This window comes from Tubulanus polymorphus, chromosome 2, assembly GCF_964204645.1.
Source record: "Tubulanus polymorphus chromosome 2, tnTubPoly1.2, whole genome shotgun sequence".
Lineage (NCBI taxonomy): Eukaryota > Metazoa > Nemertea > Palaeonemertea > Tubulaniformes > Tubulanidae > Tubulanus > Tubulanus polymorphus.
Genome location: NC_134026.1, coordinates 1,639,272 through 1,659,391, shown reverse-complemented (window position 1 = coordinate 1,659,391; position 20,120 = coordinate 1,639,272). Strand labels below are relative to the sequence as shown.

Sequence of the window (20,120 nt, the reverse complement as noted above, 5' to 3'; positions counted from 1 at the left end):
GATCAGAAAACTATCAAATCAAAACGTACGACAATAATGCTGGTAACAGTTTCACTCGCATTTGCAATATTTACACTTCCATCCACTATTACCGTATTCTTACCAATCTCCACGGAACAGAAAGAATTTCTTCATGATGTATTCCTTCAGTTCCATGTTTGTAATTATGCCATGAATTTTTACATATATCTCTTACTGGGACGAGAAATACGTGAATATTTCTGTGCAAAAATCTGTGGTAGAAATTCAGACAAATAACCAGTGATTTCAAATTTGATTTACACGTTTGAAAAATTATAGATTTCTGACAGATTTATGAAATAAGATATATAATTATTTGTATTGATATCAAATATTGTAATCAAACTACATCAAATATTCTATTGAAGAATATATCGTAATTTGCAAATACTTAACTTTAATGTACGAGAATATATGGTTCGATCAAGGGACATCCAGTTAGGGAATTGTTGGGAAACTGCCACGAGTATCTCTCACATCCTCAAATCGCAGTACTATTCCGTCTCGTCTGATGCTAGGCTACTGGCCTAAGCATATATCAAGGCATTTTTCTGACCCCAGGGAATGAACTGAATATGTTCAAATATATTCCAGCATGTCTTGGTGGTTTACTATAAGATAATTCATCGCGCAGTGTGACATTAACCAAAATCTAGTAGAGAGTATTGATATCTCTAGATAATGATTCATTATGTGGCTGGAGATGGTAGATAAGTTGGATTTCGAAAGCATGAGGATAATGAGTTTAGAATTCTGAAAGCCAAATTGGTGGTTGGTTGTAAAAACATGATTTGCTATCCCCACTTTCAGGCTTTTGATTACGGATATCTACTCTATGTGACCTTTATACGCTGAATAAGATTGCGACCCGTTTCACCGATGTACATCACGTTACAATCTTTACAGGGTATCTGATAGACCCCAGACTCGGTGAGCTCACTATTCGGTTTTTTTAAGTTAAAACATTGGTGAGTTTATTATGATTTTGGGAAACTAATCTAGTCAAATTATTCGTCCATGATCAAAACAGATTGCCTTGTAGTACATTGCATGTACTGTAAGGAAACAAAAATACTGGTAGTTCTTTTTAAAATTCGGATGTCATTAAATCTATTCGTTCTGGAAAGACAAGAACTGTAAACAAATATGAGATATTTCATTTCTACTGGACAGTATTTAAAATCGGGTGCTCCCACGGGGCACTGATTTAAAATCGGGTCCTCTCCCACGGGACTGTAAACTTGGTGGTGAATTCATATCCTCATGTCCCCCTGGCCCTGCAGTCAATAAGAATTTATCGGTAGGCCTTTATATATTTATAAATGAAATCCAAATGGTAAATGTAATAATTACAATCGATAGTTGAATTTATTTATTTATAATCGTTAATAAGTGCAGAATACATAGAAATATTGGGACTCGAAACCGCTAACATCGGAATCGACGTTTCATGTAAGAATTCTACAATTCTACATTTGTCCCGTACAGGCCAGTACCTCTCACGGAACGTTGCAGTTTAACTCATATGAAATAAAATGATAACATGAAGCCGAATATTTTACTTTTCAAAAGCTATTTTCTTGTTTATCCTTTATTAACACTGGCTAAACCACTCAACCATGTACGTAGAATATATTGATAGCTCTTTATAGATTTTATTCATCAAGTTGAGCCCATAGATAGGTGTGACAACCAAACTTGTTGTTTTGAGTTGAAGAACTGTCAGTGAATCGAATGTCGGACAAAAATATTTCATGTATATATTAAGGCCGGCAAGGCTTATTCGATTTAGTCAATAGATAGTCAAATGCACTGCTTTTCAAAGAAATTAACATTTTTTACAACATCCTTAATGTAAGCACCCAAAAGCGCAGGAAAACTTTCGCCCCAATATCTAGGGGCTAAATTGAGTACCATATTTCATTTGATTGAAGTTTGGGGGTGAATTGTAGTGTATCCCTGATACTAAGAAAGAATTCTTTTTAAACGATTTGTGTTTGGCCCCTATTTTTGTACCCAAGGTCTGTTAGTTTGTTTTATTATATGTTTCAGGGAAGGTCTAAAGGTGTAAATAAGTTCAATCGTCAAAATCATTTGAAATCGCATATTGCAAAGCAGCAAGTTGACAACATTCACGGGCTTCTTGAAAATAACAAAACACTGAAGAAACTACCAACTGAAATAATTGATGCCGACAGTAAAAAGGAACTGGATTCTTCTAATGACGATGATGAAGACGCAACAACTAAAAATTCATTTGGAGCAAATCAGCATGTGCCAAATTTATATCATTCTCAGAATGTGACGAACAGTATTAGTGTTAGTAATATAAGTAATGATGGTATTGATAATAATACTGCTAATCTGAACATATCAACATTTCAAACTGTCAACCGGACTAGTGGTCATCTCATGACACAATTCGTGAACCAGACTAGTGGTCATCTCTCACAGTCAGTCAACTGGACTAGCAGTCATCTGTCACACAACCAGACCACTGGTCATCTCTTTCAGTTAGTCAATGAGACTAGCAGTCATCCCTCGCAGTTGGTCAACCAGACCAGTGGTCATCTCTTACAGACACTAAACCGGACTAGCAATCATTCCTCGCAGATGGTGAACCAAACCGCTGGTCATCCATCACACAACCGGACTACTGATCATCTCTCACACAACCGGACTACTGATCATCCTGCCACTGTACTTTCTACTGTGATATCTAATTCCACTATTGATCAACTCTTACAGAATCTACTCGATAATAATTTCGTGCAGAAAATGATGGGCCGCAGGTAAAAAACCTTGCAACAACCGATATTTAGGAATATTCAAATGCTTAACACTCGGCTTTGAGGACTCCAACCCGGAATTTCTGGAAACTGGATCTGCATGAATATATTTGTATTTGAATGTTGTAGGTCTAAAGATGCTGTATGGGCTGCTCTTTGTTTGGGATTCATTCTATGTCTGCTGGTGATAGCGTTATTCTGCAGTAAACCATGGAGAGATCCGTATCAACAGAGCTGGTTACACGACCGACCAGATTATAAGAGAACTGATAATCTAAGTGTATCAGGTATAAAATTTACCAAAATTATTCACTTTAGAAACGGCATCTAATTTGATACGTCTACAATTGAAACTATTTTTGTAGCCAGTTCATAGCTTTTGTTTTTTCTGTTTCGTAGATGTGCTCAAGAGTAAACGAAAGTATCTTCCAAAATTATCACTCAAAATAAAAGATAAAAAGGCGACCCTCAAGAAGAAAAAATCGAAATCACCGGAATATATGGCACTGATGAATTCGGACACGGATTCTGAGGATTTTCACTCCATTTGATTTAATTTACATTCGAAGGCTTAGAAACATGCTGCATTTGAAGGTCCCAATTTATATACTCTAGCGCAAAGTAAAGTACTACTACTTCAATGTTTTAACAATGAACGGTTGAATTTTTTTGAATGAGTTGAATTTTATCTTATAATGGTGCTACAAGGTGTTCTTCACAATATATATATACCGGGTATATATAGGCAGCTTTCTGGATCAGGGACTTGTGGGTGGGACTTTCTCATGAGAAAATAATGTTCTGCTCAATACGTACTATACACATAATTAGATCTAATTCAATTGTTATTGGGCTCATATATGCATTCCAATTCAAACTAAAATGACACATCGAACTATAATGTGGCTTTCTATCTTAGGACTTTGTTTTAATAAATTGGTTTCGCTATGATGTGCCAACAAGCATCATTTGTTTACGCACAAATGTTTGTTTTATTTATTACTAACACAAAATTGGTTGCACACTGTATGTGAAGTTTACACAGAAATACAATTACTGGGTCACATTTGCTTTTATCGGATATTTAGTTGTACCTAATTCTTAGTCACTTCAATGAAGTTCACAAGTTTCCCTTTTAGCATAATCTTATATCGTTGTCACTCGCGTATCATTGACTAAAATAAAAGAAATTATGTTTCATAAAAAATTATAGTTTTGTCAGTCATAGGTGGTCTCGGTGATATGAAACAAAATGTTTGCGGAATCCAATTTTCAACAAATTAGATGGAGCCATGCGCCCTAGACCTAAACCCAATGATGTGATCCTAAGAACATATCATAGTGAGAGGATAACATGTTTATGGATGGATCTTCAGCCCATGGAAATGGAATGATACGAAGAACTAGAAAACGATCGAGTATTCTCTGATAAAATCTGATTTCTTTCAAAAACAACATGCTAAAAACATCTGTAGCACATGATAATCATATACAAACATTTCAATTAAATGAAGCACATTCTATAAACAAAATCTTTAAACTACAAATACATTAACCACCAAATATGCTCTGTAAAATACCACTGAGTGAATATTTGGCATTTCATCATAATTGGCAAAATGTACAAATGATCATAAATTACTATATACACGTCTGGTGTGACCGTGATAATGATTTTGACAATAGTAGCATCGAGTTATCTTCCCATTTCAGACACAGATTTTAATTGAAGTATTCCTCATTGTGCTAGGCACTATTAAAAGCCAGGTTTTTTAGGCACTTAGTTTAGGTATCACTACAAACAAATAGATACACGCACATACATATTCACTGAATTCATTTTACATGATCACAACAACCAATATACAGTATTTTCGATAGGTGGAAGAAATCTACTTTGAAAAGAAAATAATCGGTCTGTTTCTACTGCTTTACCATGGAATGTCCAAGAGCCTTGCGCAAATTTACAAATACTTGTTAATACAGCAAATATATCGTGGTTAAACCATACAATTATCTGTTATAAATTACGATTCATACTTGAGTAATCGCTAGTTAGTACATACTACATATATACAACTAGGCAGCCTTGATTTTTAATATCGGAAAGCCAATATAAAGACATCACATTTTATCGATCAATTGGTTTAAAATCTAGTATTGAATAGACTGTATAAAGTCTCTGAAAGCCTTGAGTAATCAATCTTTACACATACTTTAATGTTCAAGATGCATGACTATGTGAATACCATAATCAGTGGAATATTAAATATTACCTTATGTAACTTTCTGAGCGAAGCTTTGCTACTATTTAGCCTGATATTCCGACTGGATTTCTAGAACAAATAGTTTCATCTGAAAATTATTGAATATCAATTTTCACGAAAAATCAGAAACTTTAGTATCACAAGAGACAGTTAACTCTTTCATCGCTGACTAATTAATGCCCGAAAGTGCTTGAGATAATTTGAGAATTTTTAAATACCGGGTTACGCGGTTAACCGGCTAAATCGATTCAAACACCGCACTGCAGTGTAGACACACTGAAAGGGTTATGGTAATAAAGATACCAGCTACATACATTACTCAAATGTTGAAAATATAATAAATGATTTACATCCCACTTTGAACCTTGTTAATTAGAGGTACATACCATGCACAACAAATATACCATACATCCAAACATCAAAATGTATTTATCAACTCTACTTGTACATACATTATTCATACCGGTATATACATGTTTATAAATCTATCATCATTAATGAAGTTATTTTAACCCTGCTCAGTCGCGCAGTTTCTAATTCAAATTACAACCTTCATCATCCATTTCTCAGCGATACGAAAATTCCTGTAAATTACCGAAAAAATACGTCAAGTTCTTCCTCAAAATACGTATATAAAAATACTCATACAAACACAGCGTTTAGTTAGTATATCGAGTAGTAATATGGTGCTGAAGACATGCGCATTACAAAACACAATCCAAACAAGTTTAAAACATTTTGCATACCTTATATACGAATATTCATCTATTTTGTGTATTTGGATAATTTAGAACAGTTTTACCGGTATAAACATTGGATATGATTACGGCGAGCGACTTCCATGTATTCAATACGGTATTTCTAACAGTTTACATAGTATTATAGAATGGACCTTTAAGCTGTGGTTCTGTATTCAATCGCTCAAGTGGATGCGTTTTGCCGTGTAGTTTACGTACTTTACGAGATGATAATTCGTTAGTTTTCATCGGAGAAACAGGAGTTGAATAACTACGTTCTGCGCTGCTATTACAGGTCTCCTTTCTATACTCTGTGTCCATATTTTCAGTGGCCGATGCAGCGCTATCGCTGCAAGCTGTTTGAGACTCGAATTTACCGACTAAGTTTTTCACGGCTACCTTTTCGCAATGTTTGGCGTGATCGCCGGACCCGTCACTACTCGGACGCGCCGGTAGTTCTAATAGTTCCGGAGTAGTTGTCACACTACTATCGCTATGAGCTCTGCGTTCTATCGAATCTACGGTGTTTATAGACAATGAATTCGGTCGTCGAATCGTCTCTTCTTCCGGTTCCACATCCGGTGATTGAACATCTTCGGGCGTCGTGCATTCAATCGCTTTCGTTATCAGTTTCACGAAGCCTTTTCGAACTAATTCATCGTCGTCTCCGACTTCTCCCTTTGGAATGCTCTGTAAACTTTCCCCGACGTCACATATAAGCTGTAAAGTCTGTTTACTCATACGATTCGAACTAACGTCGCCGACTCTTTGACGCTTATTCTCGATCTTTTCCATTTTTTCTCTAACGACACCCGGATTCGGCAATTCATCGACTAGCAATAAACTACTCGTCGTCGGGGAGCTACCGCCGCCTTGTTCGGTATTCGTAACGACCGGCTCGCCGTCCACGGGTATAAGTAGCGATTCGATAGGACTTCCGGGTGAAAATATCGAACCACGCGAAGGCACGGATTCCGGCGAGACTGGCGATGTTAAACCAGATGTACCTTCTCCTACCATTCGATTCTCAATCACCTCCTTTTGTAGTTTAACGGTTCCCGGCATCAGAGGACATTCAGCCTCGATTTCTCTTAATTTAGCGTCTGCTCCGACGAACTCTTCGCCGCTTTCTTCCGATTGTTGTTTACTTGCATCGTCCGATTCCATGGTTTCAGTGTCATGTTTAAGCTGCTCGAAATCTATCGAAAAACGAAACAATACGAAGTAAAAAATATAATACATCGGGTAACATAAAATCCCACACTTAGAAAAGAAGGAAATGTTTCCTTGAGTATAGTAGTTTATTCAATGTGTGAAACGCTGAATAAATAACCAGCTCAACCAGGACACGCTCAAGGAAAGGAACATTTCGGACTCTTTTTTCATTCTTACAGTGGGTTTTTATACAATCGTCACAAACCTGATACTTTCATACTCGAGTTTGATATCGTACTTACCCATCGTTCGACGTTTCACTTTCCCGACGTGAACGACAACTTCAGCGTCGCCAATTCTATAAACCATCAAACTGTCCTCTTCGTCCGTTCGTGCGGATGAAGTCTTCTGTTTTTTACGCCGCGATACGACCGGCGAAGTTGGCGCCGATTTTGAATCGTCGTCGTCAGAACTTGAACGTTGATCGAGCACGAAGTCATCAGTGATGGATGATGATTGTGCAGCAGCAGTAGAATCACTATCAGCAGCAGCAGCAGCAGCGGTGGGGGCAGCGGGGAGGAGGGTAAAATTATCGGTTTGATCGTCGAATGAAGGTCGTTCGGTTGTTGTCATGCGTCTGCTGGCGATTTCAACTTTTGCCGTAACTCGGTTTTCTCGCATACTCGATGATCGACCGACGCCTGCCTTTTCATCTCTGAAAAGAAAACATAAATCTTATTCAAAAATTGCATTAAATCGATGTAATCTAAAGAGTAAATATAGTCTATACATAGAATAGTCTGTACACTCAGATGTGGGGAATAAAGAATAAGGTTGAAAACCCATTATATAAAAGATTAAAAACAAAATCAAAATTCAAAAGTCTATAGACCATCATCGTAACTAAAAGGAGAGGTATATGTGAGGGATACTAGTTGATTGAGTTTGAAATCAGTATTGAGGCATGAAGTGACATACTTCGAAAATAGAGAATCATGAGGAAAATCAAGAAGATACACAATATCCGTGTATGATGGTAACAAGAGAAATCCCACAATAACGAAACCAAGATTGAAAAATTCTATATCAGAGTGATTATATTTGAGGAGCGACGTTTCAGCTAACAACTGTTAGCCATCATCAGGCGTGTTGTAGAATTTTTCAATCTTGGCTTCGTTATTGTGGGATTTCTCTCGTTATGAGAAAAATAATTTTCATTCGTGTATCAGTAAAGAAAAGCTCATCTAACTTACACTCTTCTTCTTTCTATCTGATCTTTAGTACGTTTAACGAGTCCGGGGCTCAGTTGAATATTCTCTGTTTCGTAAATCACCGATGACGCGCGTTGTTGTGGTTGTTGTTGCTGTGAATCTGTTGTATTTTGTTGTTTTTTTGGACTAGTCGTTGACTGCGGTGAATCATCTGCTGTAACTGTTTCCATCGTTCCCGGATCTGAACACGTTTCATCCATTGAATCCATTGAACTCATCGACTCCGTGCGAATACGATCGACTTGTTTAATACGTTGTTCGATGTGTTTGGTTTGTTTTCGTACGGTTCCCGCGCTGAGAGCGATCTCATCTTTCCAATCGACCGGGTGACTGGTGATCACTTCATCCAGTTCGTCGTCGTCGTCGTTGTCGTCCTGGATACGGGCGTTATTATTATCGGTGTTACTTACGGAACCATCGATACCGGTGATCGTAAACATCACGCTCGGTTCGGGTGAAGGCGGAACCGCTTTGATCCAACTACCATCTGGACGTAATTTCACAAAACTGAGCTGCTGGTCGGCTTCGCGTTGATAAATAGCACCAGATTGTTCCGAGTAAACCATGTCATGTAATCTCAAACAGTTATAAAACCCTGCCGTCATATCGGACGTTTCCGACGAACTGCTGGACGAACCGCCGGTCGCTATAGTTACAGCCTCTAACAAAGCCTTGGCGTAACAACGATCTAATAGTTTATTATAAGCGATCAATTCGACGCCCTCGCCGTCCGCGTAAACCGGAGGATCGACCTGCATCGGCGACGGAATATCCGGATAACATTCTTCCATAGCGTCGAATTCTTCCTCGTGGATACCGTGTAGGTCGGTGTATCCAGCCGTATCAAAGTGATACGTGATCAGATCTTCGCCCATATTGTCGTCAACATCTGTGAAAGTGAAAATAATTGTTACTGAATATTGAACAGAAATAAGTTTTGCATAAAAAGTGAAATATCACAGAATATAGACTGATGAGTCTAAGATATCATCAATCATTAAAGTAAAGATTGATTTTTCAAAATTTGAAATTCAATTAGTGCATCAATACAAGATTTACAACTATAAATTCATTCGGAGTGGGAAACAGAGAAATGAATTTTACCCATTGTATCAGTAACTACTATAAAACTAGTGGAACCGTCCTGTTTTGAACACCATGATTTCGGACGTTTCAGAAGTCTACGTCTGCCCGGTTGCGGTGTTAATGGTAAGGTATATTCCGGCGTTTCGTTTTCATCGCCGAACATTCCTCCACCCTCCTGATCTTTATTCAAATCTGTATCCGACATTGATTTCCACAGTTTATTGTGCCTCTGATTGCTGCAATATAAGAAAATAAAATGCATCATACGAACAACAGTAACATTGATGATTGATTCAGTATTTAGATCATAGATTTTCCAAATCTCTGAATCCAAAAAGTTTCAGCAGGTCAAAATCAAATTAGACTATGTATGACATAGGTAAAACTTTTAAAAATAATTCTCATTGTGGATAGAAGTAATCTATCCAAAATATGAATGAAACTGAATATTAGTTATTTCTAGTCAATATTGGGTTCTACTGTATGTACCTGGCATCAAGAATACCCTGATACGTTTCAAGTTGAGCCATAAATCCAGGATTAGGTCGAACGCAGCCGCGTTTGTCCTTCACAAATTTCAAAGCCTCTTTTAACGACCAGCTGTACTCCTTCATCGCGAATGCAATCACCTATTCAAATAAACCAGCAACGCAAAAATGAATAATGCGGAAAAATTCTACGAAAGAAATACAAGATCCAGTTCCAGAGTTAATCAGCAGTTAGAATGAGTTCTTCTTCAACTCTTGAGTTGTGAGGAACTGTGGAACTAGAAAACTAACTTACAGTAGAAGCAGAACGACTTATTCCCATCTTACAATGTACAAGACATTTAGATCCACGATCTCTACAAAAATATCATTCATGCACCGTTTTACAAACTGAACAGCCAAAACCTATTGCCCAAACACAACACAAAGTATTTATTAGTCTCTACGATCTGGATTGAATGTATATATCTCATAATTTTGTATTAACTTAAATATTCCTGGAGATGACAAATAGGATATAGTCAAAACATTGAATTAAATATCAGCTCATTTTGGATTTGGTTTTCTTTCTCATTTGTGGGAGCAATCTTATATCTTTTATCCTATATCACGACAAAGCGTAGTTTTGTATCATTATTCATATATCATACCTAGCTCTTGATATAAAACGGTGCGTTTTCTCCCAATATTTCAACAGATCGGACTCCTTCTCGTCGAACAAACGAATGTTCATATATTCAAACATTCCAGGAAAGAAATTGTCGATTTCACGAGTGACGTTTAAAATATAACCAATACTGAAAATAAAAAAATAATTGAGTCGTAACAAAACTCAAGATAATTCTAGAAATCTATGTTTAGGCATAAGATGAATTGGTTCTTACCCTCTTTGTCTGAGTTCTTCCAAATTAGAAGCATTCCACTCAGAACCGAGATACAGAAAGTCTAATATTTCAGAGGCCGAATCCATTTGTCCGAGAATAATGAGCATTTCATTGTCGATATAACTACGATATTCCTTCAAACTCATTCCTAATTCCTCTTCAACTCTGAGTCTTAACTGTAATATGAGATGGATCAGTAATTGTAATGAATTCTATATTATTATTTTATACTTAATTACAGGTAGTATTTCATAATTAAAGTAAACTTACGTATTTACTTGTGACCTCTTCTAAATCTACTTGTAACATAATCTCTCTGAGTTTGTTCTTGATGAGACAGTGAAGTTTCTCTTGGTCGGTAACAGCGCTGAAAGAATGACCGGTAATCAATTTAAGGAAGTAACACGAATTCGAAGTTCTTCCCAAGTATTTCATGGGATATTTCTCAACTTTCCCTAGTAATAAACCACAGGGACGTCAACATTTTAGAAGTGTCTGGTTGATAGAGGTGATTTCCAAGAAACATTGCTGAAGAAAGTTGATTTTGGGCAATCGATCCAATTTTGAAATATTTCCAAACAGCCAAATTGCCAAATTTCTCCCGATTTCCCAGTGCTGTAGGAACCATGGCGCTCAATTCATCACACACGTAATCGATACCTATCATAAAATTATCTTGTTCTCTGGTATATTCTCTGAAACTTACAGAAACTACTAAATTATCATGTATATACGTAATGTCTAGTTTGAATGAAAATCTAGTTTAAAAGGTTCCAAGTTCCTTAATCAATACGGACCAATAATAAATAGTTTGAAAAGAATTACTTTTATCTTGTTAGGTGTTTTTATCAAACCATAGTCAGGGTTTCTACGGATCAGTCAACTTAACATTTCAGGAATTTTTTTTCAAAACCTTAGGGTACATTTCCTACATTTTCACGTAATTAAGGAATGTAAGGACCCATAGGAACCCTGCTAGTTGAACAGGCTCTCCCGATTCCCCGATCAACGTAGACACATAATCAATAGTTTACCTTTCACCGTAGAAGATAGGTGAATCAGAACGATGTGACGTCACATCTTCCATCAGATGCCATTCATTAATCGAAGCACGATCGGATTTTATACGACTTTCATAATAACACATCCACGTGTGCGTTAGACCACCGGGGTAGTAATAATTCTTCATAGCCACATCGGTGACCTTATATAAACTTTGTAACGCCGACCTAAAATATCAACGAGTCAAATATAAATTTTTAACCGTTATTTTTCAAGAAATATATGCTATTCACTTGTGATAATAATAATAAGAAGCTCGTATTGTTGTTCGAAGCCGACAGGTGCTAGACTAGAATATAAATAAAGAGCAGTTGTGCAATCTGATCATCAGCGCGCGTAATTTGATGAGAATAAATCGATGGTTTCTGGTTATAGCATTATCTCAAATTGTATGTAGCGAATATAATGGACGGTTATTTACCACATAGCCTGTACTGATACCGGTTTGAAGATGTGACATTTCTCTTCGATATCGATGATAAACCCGCTGAAAGTCAACAACACAAACGATTAAATACCGATTGAATACAGCGAAAACTAATCAATAATTATCTCTCGAAAATATGAAATATTCAATAGTTTTCTACTATGACGCATGATTGCGACTGTCTGTGTTCATATGAAAGAAAATTGACAATCGAAAGCCAGAAAATCTGAATTTTTCAACTGAAAATGGTTCAGACTCAATTAAGGTGACTTTTTGGCTTCTCTCTTAAGTTTATAGATTAAAATCGTATCGAAAAAGCTTCCTGCAGATGTAAAATGAGAATTATTTCGTAGGTCATACCCGTCTCCGTCGAGTCTGATTTTAGTATCAGCCCATACCGGTAACACCAGACCGATAGTCGTGCGTTCATTGATATCTATACCGAGTAATAAACATTCCTCAGTGTCCTGACGACCGATACATGTTACAACCGTTAAATAACGATTCACTTCCAGATTTCCACTCTCTAATTTCACCGCCTAAAAAACAATAAACTTAAAACTTACTGATGACAAACTACAGAATGATTGGGCAAATATTCCGATAGATCAATCAATGAAATTAAAATCGGCGATCACACAAGAGATGATTTAGACAAGTCTTGGACAAGACGTAAATCACTCACTCAAATTGTCATGGCAAGTGAGGTGAATCACTTCCAGTACCAGTCGACATTCATTTGGAATAATTTGACCCGTTGTTTTTGGTCAGGCCACGTGTGGCATGTGTCAAACAAGCATGGGTCCATAAGCCACCAATGTGAATGGTTGATCAAAAATAGTTTGATAGCGACTTTAAGTAAAGACCTACCAGTTTGATTGTATCTTGAGGCCGCAATAAATGGAACATGGCCTGCAGGTGGTTCTGCATATCCCCTGAATAAACAAACAACAACAACATTGATAGATTGGAAAATCATCTGACCAAATATTCTACCTAATCAGAAATGACCTATCACAATATTTTACTCAGTAACTAACCATACGACCCAGTTCCACAGTCCTTAGGCTAAATTTGAATTAAAATCAGTTTCAATTTCAAATGTTTTATTCAAGTTTCAATTGCGAAAACTGCAGAACCGGGTTCGGGATTTCATGTACTGTGAAAGATGTAACAAACCTGCGTGGGTTCCTTTTGTAATACGTCTGTGACATTCTGACTGCGGTAGAATTAACGCTGCACCTTTCACTGTCAAATAACTCTCACTCAGGCTGTAATTCAAAATACGTAAAAATCATCATTTAGAAAATGACAGCTTTTTCAAACATTTCGAAACGTAAAATAATCCTTCAAATAATAATTAAATATATATATATATATATAGTTGTATAGTTCCCCGAGCTGAAAATATGAATTGAAGAAATAAATAATTACCCGATATCTATTCTTCCAAACCCAAACCTCATTTCTGTTGATTATAGACAGAAAGTGAAAATCAAGCCATATTTGATGCTATATAAGAGTGAGTGTATTATAGATATGGATTAGTTTGTGCGAGTTCAGAAGCAGCTTTATCCCTATTCAGATGTATTACACTGAAATTACTGAATATTTTTGCTATATGGTATTTCCTGACGAGACAATTTCCATACACAGCAATTGTTTATAACTGAAATATATCAACGTAACAGAAAAAACGAGACGAACACACATCGAGATAGGACAAACCAGTATCACAAAACATAGGGGAAATCTAAACTACTGCAATATCTGAGTAGTATTTAGATAAAGAACTGGGGCTACATTTTTCAAAGCAATGTTAATCAGGAAATAACCAAGAATTAGAAATCTAAAATAACATATTCTAGTTATCAAATCAGGTATTATCACGATAAATATTCATTATTTTATCAATTCTACCGGTGATTGTTGTCCTATTCTTAAAATGTTATCACTATGAACAGTGCATTTTATATTTTTTTCATGGAACAATGGCGCAGAGAATAATGCAGGTTTCAATTGGTTTCTACTCTTCTGCTTGGCGCGTCTGCTTCGACCAGAATACGCTCTACAGCAGGCCGGTAGAGAGTTCGCAAGCCGCAATTGATATTCTCAAACCGGAATACGTTTAATCGAAACCTGCTCTAATCCATCCACCATTGAGTGGCTGTCACTGCGCAAAAACTGAATTGGTTTCTTTTATGATCAAATCTGAAAACCGTTATAACAGGTTTCACGCTTTAATCCCCTGGAGGATTTACCACTGCTGAGGTATACGCAACTGGTATATACTATTAATCATCATGAGACTGAGCATAATGCTTTACATCTTATGGTGAAACACTTGTCTGTTTGCTGTGAAAATAATCATAGCCATAACATACATCATAATCTAACTTTAATTGAGTTCTATGACTTTTAAAACAATGGGACACACTAATGGGACATGCTGGCTTTATCATAGGGCAAGCAGTTGGTTTATCCAAGCATTATTTGCGCTGTGCAAATTAGATGAAAAAGCGCCCAAAGCCAAAATAAAACTGGCCATTTTTTTTAAATAGTATAGTTAGTTAGCGACTAGCACCACTACTAAAGATTAATAAAGAACATGCATTCACCGTCAGCTTGGTTAGAATAATGTTATTATAATAAAGATATCCATGATCGAAATCAATAAAAATATCATCACAATCATGAATTTCTATCTTTTTTTTGTTCATATTGATACACAATGCACTTTGAAGACTTATTGAAAACATCTCTTTGTTGTATCGATTTTGAACCAAATGTAATCGGACATTCATCAAAACAAAGCACCATTGATTTCACACTGTACAAAGTTTGCGATTATATCAAATTTTTGATCGGAATGTTTTTTTTTTAAACAGCTGATCGGTAAATTCCCTCCCCGATCTGGAAATCTCGAAATCGAGTTTAAAGATTTTAGGTCGAACTATCTATCTAAACTAGAAAACCATCTATTGGAAGAATTCAAGCACTATATGAGTGTAGCTACTGAATGTAGCACTATGAAATATAGAAGATGTTGCAAGACAAGGAAACAAAAGAGATCATTGATTGTAGATTGATTGAATGAGGGTTCGAGGTCAGCTACACCCGGGTATACTGACATCATTAATCTTGTTGATAAGATGTAAATGATTTATATTCATTTATCAGAATAAGAAAATAAAGTTCAGTAACTATTGCAGCGAGTTACGGGGATAAATTTCCTGTCCTCACTGAACTGGTTTTTCAGGAAATCAACACAGGCTAGTGTTCAAATATAACATGCTAATATAGATATGAGGGATCTATCGTAATTATGTTTATACAATAAACATGCATATTATTAATCCTATAATATATCTCCTATTCCGGGACTGACTGACGAGACATCCCCTCGAGACTCCCCGGGTATCATCAGATCCATTTATCAGACATTCAAAATCCCCAACTAAATCGTTATGTGTGAATAAGAGATAAAATTGTCACTTGAACTAAATAAATCAAAATATTTTATCTACACAAATATAAATTGTTCACCTGTGAAATAGATAAAGTGTTATATATGTATTTGTGCTGGTTCGTATAATAGTATTTTCGTGGTGAAACTCTTCAAATCCAAACACTTAACGATCTCGCGTAGAAATAAGAGATGATGACAACGAAACCTTTCGAATTCAAGAATCGTATTCGATCATTTTAATATGCATGGTGTATCGATAGTAGAAATACACGACCGATCGACTGAGTAATCAAAGATTTATCCTTCACCGACTGTACACTCGCGTGATTCTCAATCTGATTCCAGAGAATCTATCGAATCAACAGAGAATGAATCACGAGTTTTCATTATTTAGTCAGCATCTCGCAATTCGAGCGAATGCTACAGAAAATCGCCGTCAAATTATTTTGATGACAGGAAACTTGTTACGGTTGACGGATGATGCATTATTTCAGTGGAATCTTTTACTCACTGTCGCACACGTAATCAGTGTGAATAACACACGAGATAGACGTGAAAGGAGCATCCACAAGCAAGATCTGAGGGTTTACCAAATATTCTAAGAGCAAATTAACAAAAGCGCCCTTTACGACCATTTTTCAGAATTTCTGACAAAATTAAATCTGTTGTTCTAGAACAATTGATACCTTGTTTCTCATTTCTGCTGAGCTTAAAAGTTGACCCGACCGGCTGCCTATCTACCCTGTACATTACTTCTTTTTAAAATAATGATCAGGGTAAACATGTCTAGCAGCAATAGGAATGAACTGATTACAAATTTCATAGCGGTTTAAAAAATGACCCGGTCGATAAGGAGAAATGAGGTATCTTGTTTAGCCTAAGATTGCGCCCCTTTTCACCAAATCCTTTCTATCTCAGGGGGGGGGCACTGCAAATTTTCATTGTAAAGAAAGTTTTGGTAGACCATCCAGATCTGCCTGAGGGGATTTTGAGGAGGCTTTTCTCAAAGCATTAACGCGTTGCTAGCTTCGCGAATTAATAAATCTATGAATAATTCAGTCAACGGTCGAAAGTCGACGATTCGTCTGTTTTTTTTAGAAATAAAAATAAAGAAACGGGTTTAGAGGAGAGAACGTGCCGCTCACCGCAGTCGGTTCACAAATCTGACCGTATGACACAGTTTTCTCAGCTTACTTAAAGCAGTTTTTGACCTGTTCGAACATAAAACATGACAGTATTTTTAGCCCGATCAACTACCACACGCACTCTCTCTCTCTTGCTGGAGTTGTTCGGGGAGATGATTTGGTCCGGACTAGACCCGAGTCAAATTTGGCCCTTGCTTAATAAGACATCGCGTTCACATGTAAATCACTCACTCGATACTGTCACAAAACGAAGTGAATCACTTCCAGAACCAGTAAGCATTCACTCGCAATAATTTAAATGACCTGCGCTAAAATTTGGCACGGGTCTGGTCCGACGTTCTAGCTCAGTTCAAATTTAGAAATAGTATCAAACATCACCAGGTCGGATACAATCAATAGTGTTTGGCGGAAATACAGGCTTATTGTAAATGTATAATGTACCCTGGCTGTTTTGCCCATTCTGACAAAATGAAAACTGGTTTTTCACTTACATTATCAATAAAAAGTCAACAACGGGACCAACGTGAACAATTTTTAATTTTTAATTGTAAAAATTGAAAACAACATGTATTATGTTGTATGTATGAAGGCCCCTATAGGCCTAGAATGGATCAAATTATATAATCGATCTCATAATTACTTCCCTATTACAGCTTCCTGGGTAGCACCAACCTACCACAATCAAGGGTAAGGGATAGAGTAATTTTGATATTTCTAGCTAGTTCTATAAACTTCTTTGTCGAGAAACTTTTCAATCATATCAAATCGATATAGTCCTAAAAGGCGAATTGGAGTCAAATGATGAATTATACACAATGTGGTAAAAAGTACAATAGACTTCCTCTAAACTTGGTACCAAACGAACCAGGCAGTAACCATGATATCCGGTGAAAGAATTACAAAACCTTTCACTATTGGTATTGTGTCAATTCAGCTGAATGGTTTTTTATACCAGTCGAAGCCAGGTTTTAACATAGTTGTAGATGTAGTTAACATTTTCAGGTGGCTTAACCCAGAAATTCTTCCTGGCGCATATACAGTTTTTTTCATGATAATAGTACATCGTATTTGATCCAGAAATTAGTCGATAAATTGATTAAAGAATCACCATGTAATTTTAGCCTTCATGAATATTTGGATCATAGATTTCCATAGTACACACAATAGTAGGGTATGATATGTATAGGCCTAGTATCTACTGATATTTTAACAAGAGATGAAGTGTTTGATTAGATAAACGATCCGTTCTAGAAAAACAGATACCAAATAATCGAATATTGTTCCCTCCACATATAGGCCTAATGCAATTGTATCATTATACCATAGGCAATTTATAATTAAGGCCTCAAATGCCAGATAAATACTATAAGACTAGGGGTACGCCTACCGCACAAACAAAAACACCCGGATAATGAATTCACCAGGGTCGCCCTTTATATTCTAATAATGGATGCTTGCTTTGATAGATAAGCAGAAAGGGGGTCTTTAGTCTATATCTACGCATAGTAAAAGATATTGAGTTTTTTTTTGTTTCATTTGAATTAGATTAGCTTTACCTTCGTGATTTACCCTGAGGGCTGTCCAATAATTCAGCCGAAGACGATTCGACCACATCCTGAAAAGATACATAACAAGATATAACAGAAAGATCCTCGCAGACAAAATCAAAATGAGATTGAGAAGGGTGGGTTTTTTGGCCAAAAGCTGCATGAAATTTATGAACTTGTTGAAAGACATAGTCCGGCCAAATAGCCTATTTCGTGTATTGAAATCTATATGTTACGAATGTGTGTGTGTTGGTTCCTTGGCTCTGCTCCTGGCGAATGTGTGGCAGTAGTAAGTGGTGTGGCCCGTGCCGGCCAGAGACTGGAGCCACTTCCATTCCACTGACTCGTGACTGGGGAGGTCGGGGAGACAACACCACAACTCAAAGTGAAATAGAAATCTACGATATTTTAAAATGAATCTTACCGATTCTGGCGTGTTGCTTGGGCTCGGTGACCTCTGGACTGTCACCAGAGCCATCCTAGTCCAATATGACGATACGATCTAATTCATAATTCACTTTTATTCCAAATGAAAGACTGCAACATTCTGACAGCTCGACGCCATGTCAATATTTTCTTATAGTTGTAGGCATTGGCCAGCAGATGGCGATACCTCCCGGTGCCGAGGAGATCAAAGAGTTATTCCGCGGTGGCGTTAGACTGGTCGCCTGTCAAATTCTGCGCCACCTGCATTCGCAGTCAGAAGGTAGAGACTGGCAACCAGTCTAAAATGAAGATAGAGACCGGTAACGAGTCTACACAATGTTTGGACGCTAACAGGGAAGCGCTCCGGGTTGGAGCTTCTTGTCAATACTAACCTAATGGCTTTGCCCCATTGACTAGAAATACATGAAGTAGCCTTTACCTTCCACTTGTAATTCTCACACGCTAGACATTTTTTTCGGCAAATAAAGATTTTAATCAGTTTAAAGCCGTGAACGCATTCGCTTCCATGTGACACGGAGTATGACTGACAATAGGTGCAATGGACAATTCTACTATGGAAGACGGCATGCCAGTTCCCAGTTGCTAGTTGCCATTTGCTAGTTGGGCTTGTTGCCAATTGCTAGTTGTCAAATGCCACTTGCTAGTTGAAGATTTTTTTCGATCCGTTCACGCTAGCGCCACCTCAATATATGTTTCCTTAAAGGTATATACGATTTGAATGAAGATGGTGGACTCACAAATATATCAAATCACCACCGGAGGCGATTTGATACGATTTGAAGATGGTGGACTCACAAATTTTTTGTCGAAAAACTGATATTAATGTCAAAACTGAAAGAGAAACCTGAAACCCATTCATGGGAAATAATATTTTGAAAAGTGGGACAGTATTTTCTTGTCAGCTGTTTGGAACAAGACGTCAAATTCATCGTGTTGTGCAAATCTTATTTGATTAGATTACACGTGACTAGCAAATTATAATTAGGCAAATCAAATCTGATTTGACCAGATAAATTCGCAAACAATAATATCAACGCGGGTCGGGGTCGGGCTCGGGTTCAGACGGGCTTGTCACAATTTGATGGAGGAGCGGATGATACCAGTATCCCTATATAAAAAGATTCTTGTTTATATAGGGATATTGGCCTATCATCCATCCTCCATCAAAATTAATTGTGACAAATTGTGGCAGTCCGGCATTGTATCAACGGTGGTCGTGATTTTATTGCTGTCATCCACTAGGTTCTGTAAAACTCCCCACCGATCTGCGGACTGAGAATGCATGAAATTTTTTATAGGCAGACCCCTGACTCAGAGATGAAAGT

The 20,120-nt window shown here is 37.0% G+C and overlaps 2 protein-coding genes across 3 annotated transcripts; one reads left to right on the top strand and one right to left on the bottom strand.

Moving 5' to 3' along the window:
• Window positions 1-1,530: 1,530 nt before the first annotated feature.
• LOC141899858 (uncharacterized) lies at window positions 1,531-3,972 on the top strand. The gene is made up of 4 exons (XM_074786438.1): window positions 1,531-1,642; window positions 2,074-2,813; window positions 2,940-3,097; window positions 3,210-3,972. Exons 1-4 carry the CDS (start codon window positions 1,565-1,567, stop codon window positions 3,359-3,361), a joined length of 1,128 nt encoding a protein of 375 aa, XP_074642539.1. The 5' UTR covers window positions 1,531-1,564; the 3' UTR covers window positions 3,362-3,972.
• A 266-nt stretch (window positions 3,973-4,238) lies between these two features.
• LOC141898664 (uncharacterized) lies at window positions 4,239-18,908 on the bottom strand. 2 transcript variants are annotated; one of them, XM_074784692.1, is made up of 17 exons: window positions 18,773-18,908; window positions 18,358-18,416; window positions 16,802-16,867; window positions 13,367-13,458; window positions 13,058-13,122; window positions 12,548-12,726; window positions 12,182-12,247; window positions 11,733-11,927; window positions 10,969-11,065; window positions 10,699-10,874; window positions 10,465-10,611; window positions 10,110-10,170; window positions 9,816-9,955; window positions 9,345-9,562; window positions 8,223-9,129; window positions 7,272-7,684; window positions 4,239-7,013 (listed from the first exon to the last, which is right to left on the bottom strand). In XM_074784692.1, the coding sequence occupies exons 1-17, from the start codon at window positions 18,824-18,826 to the stop codon at window positions 5,947-5,949; spliced, it is 4,002 nt and encodes a 1,333-aa protein (XP_074640793.1). In that variant the 5' UTR covers window positions 18,827-18,908; the 3' UTR covers window positions 4,239-5,946. The 2 variants fall into 2 exon arrangements, with proteins under 2 accessions (XP_074640793.1, XP_074640794.1); XM_074784693.1 differs by lacking the exon at window positions 16,802-16,867.
• Window positions 18,909-20,120: the final 1,212 nt, after the last annotated feature.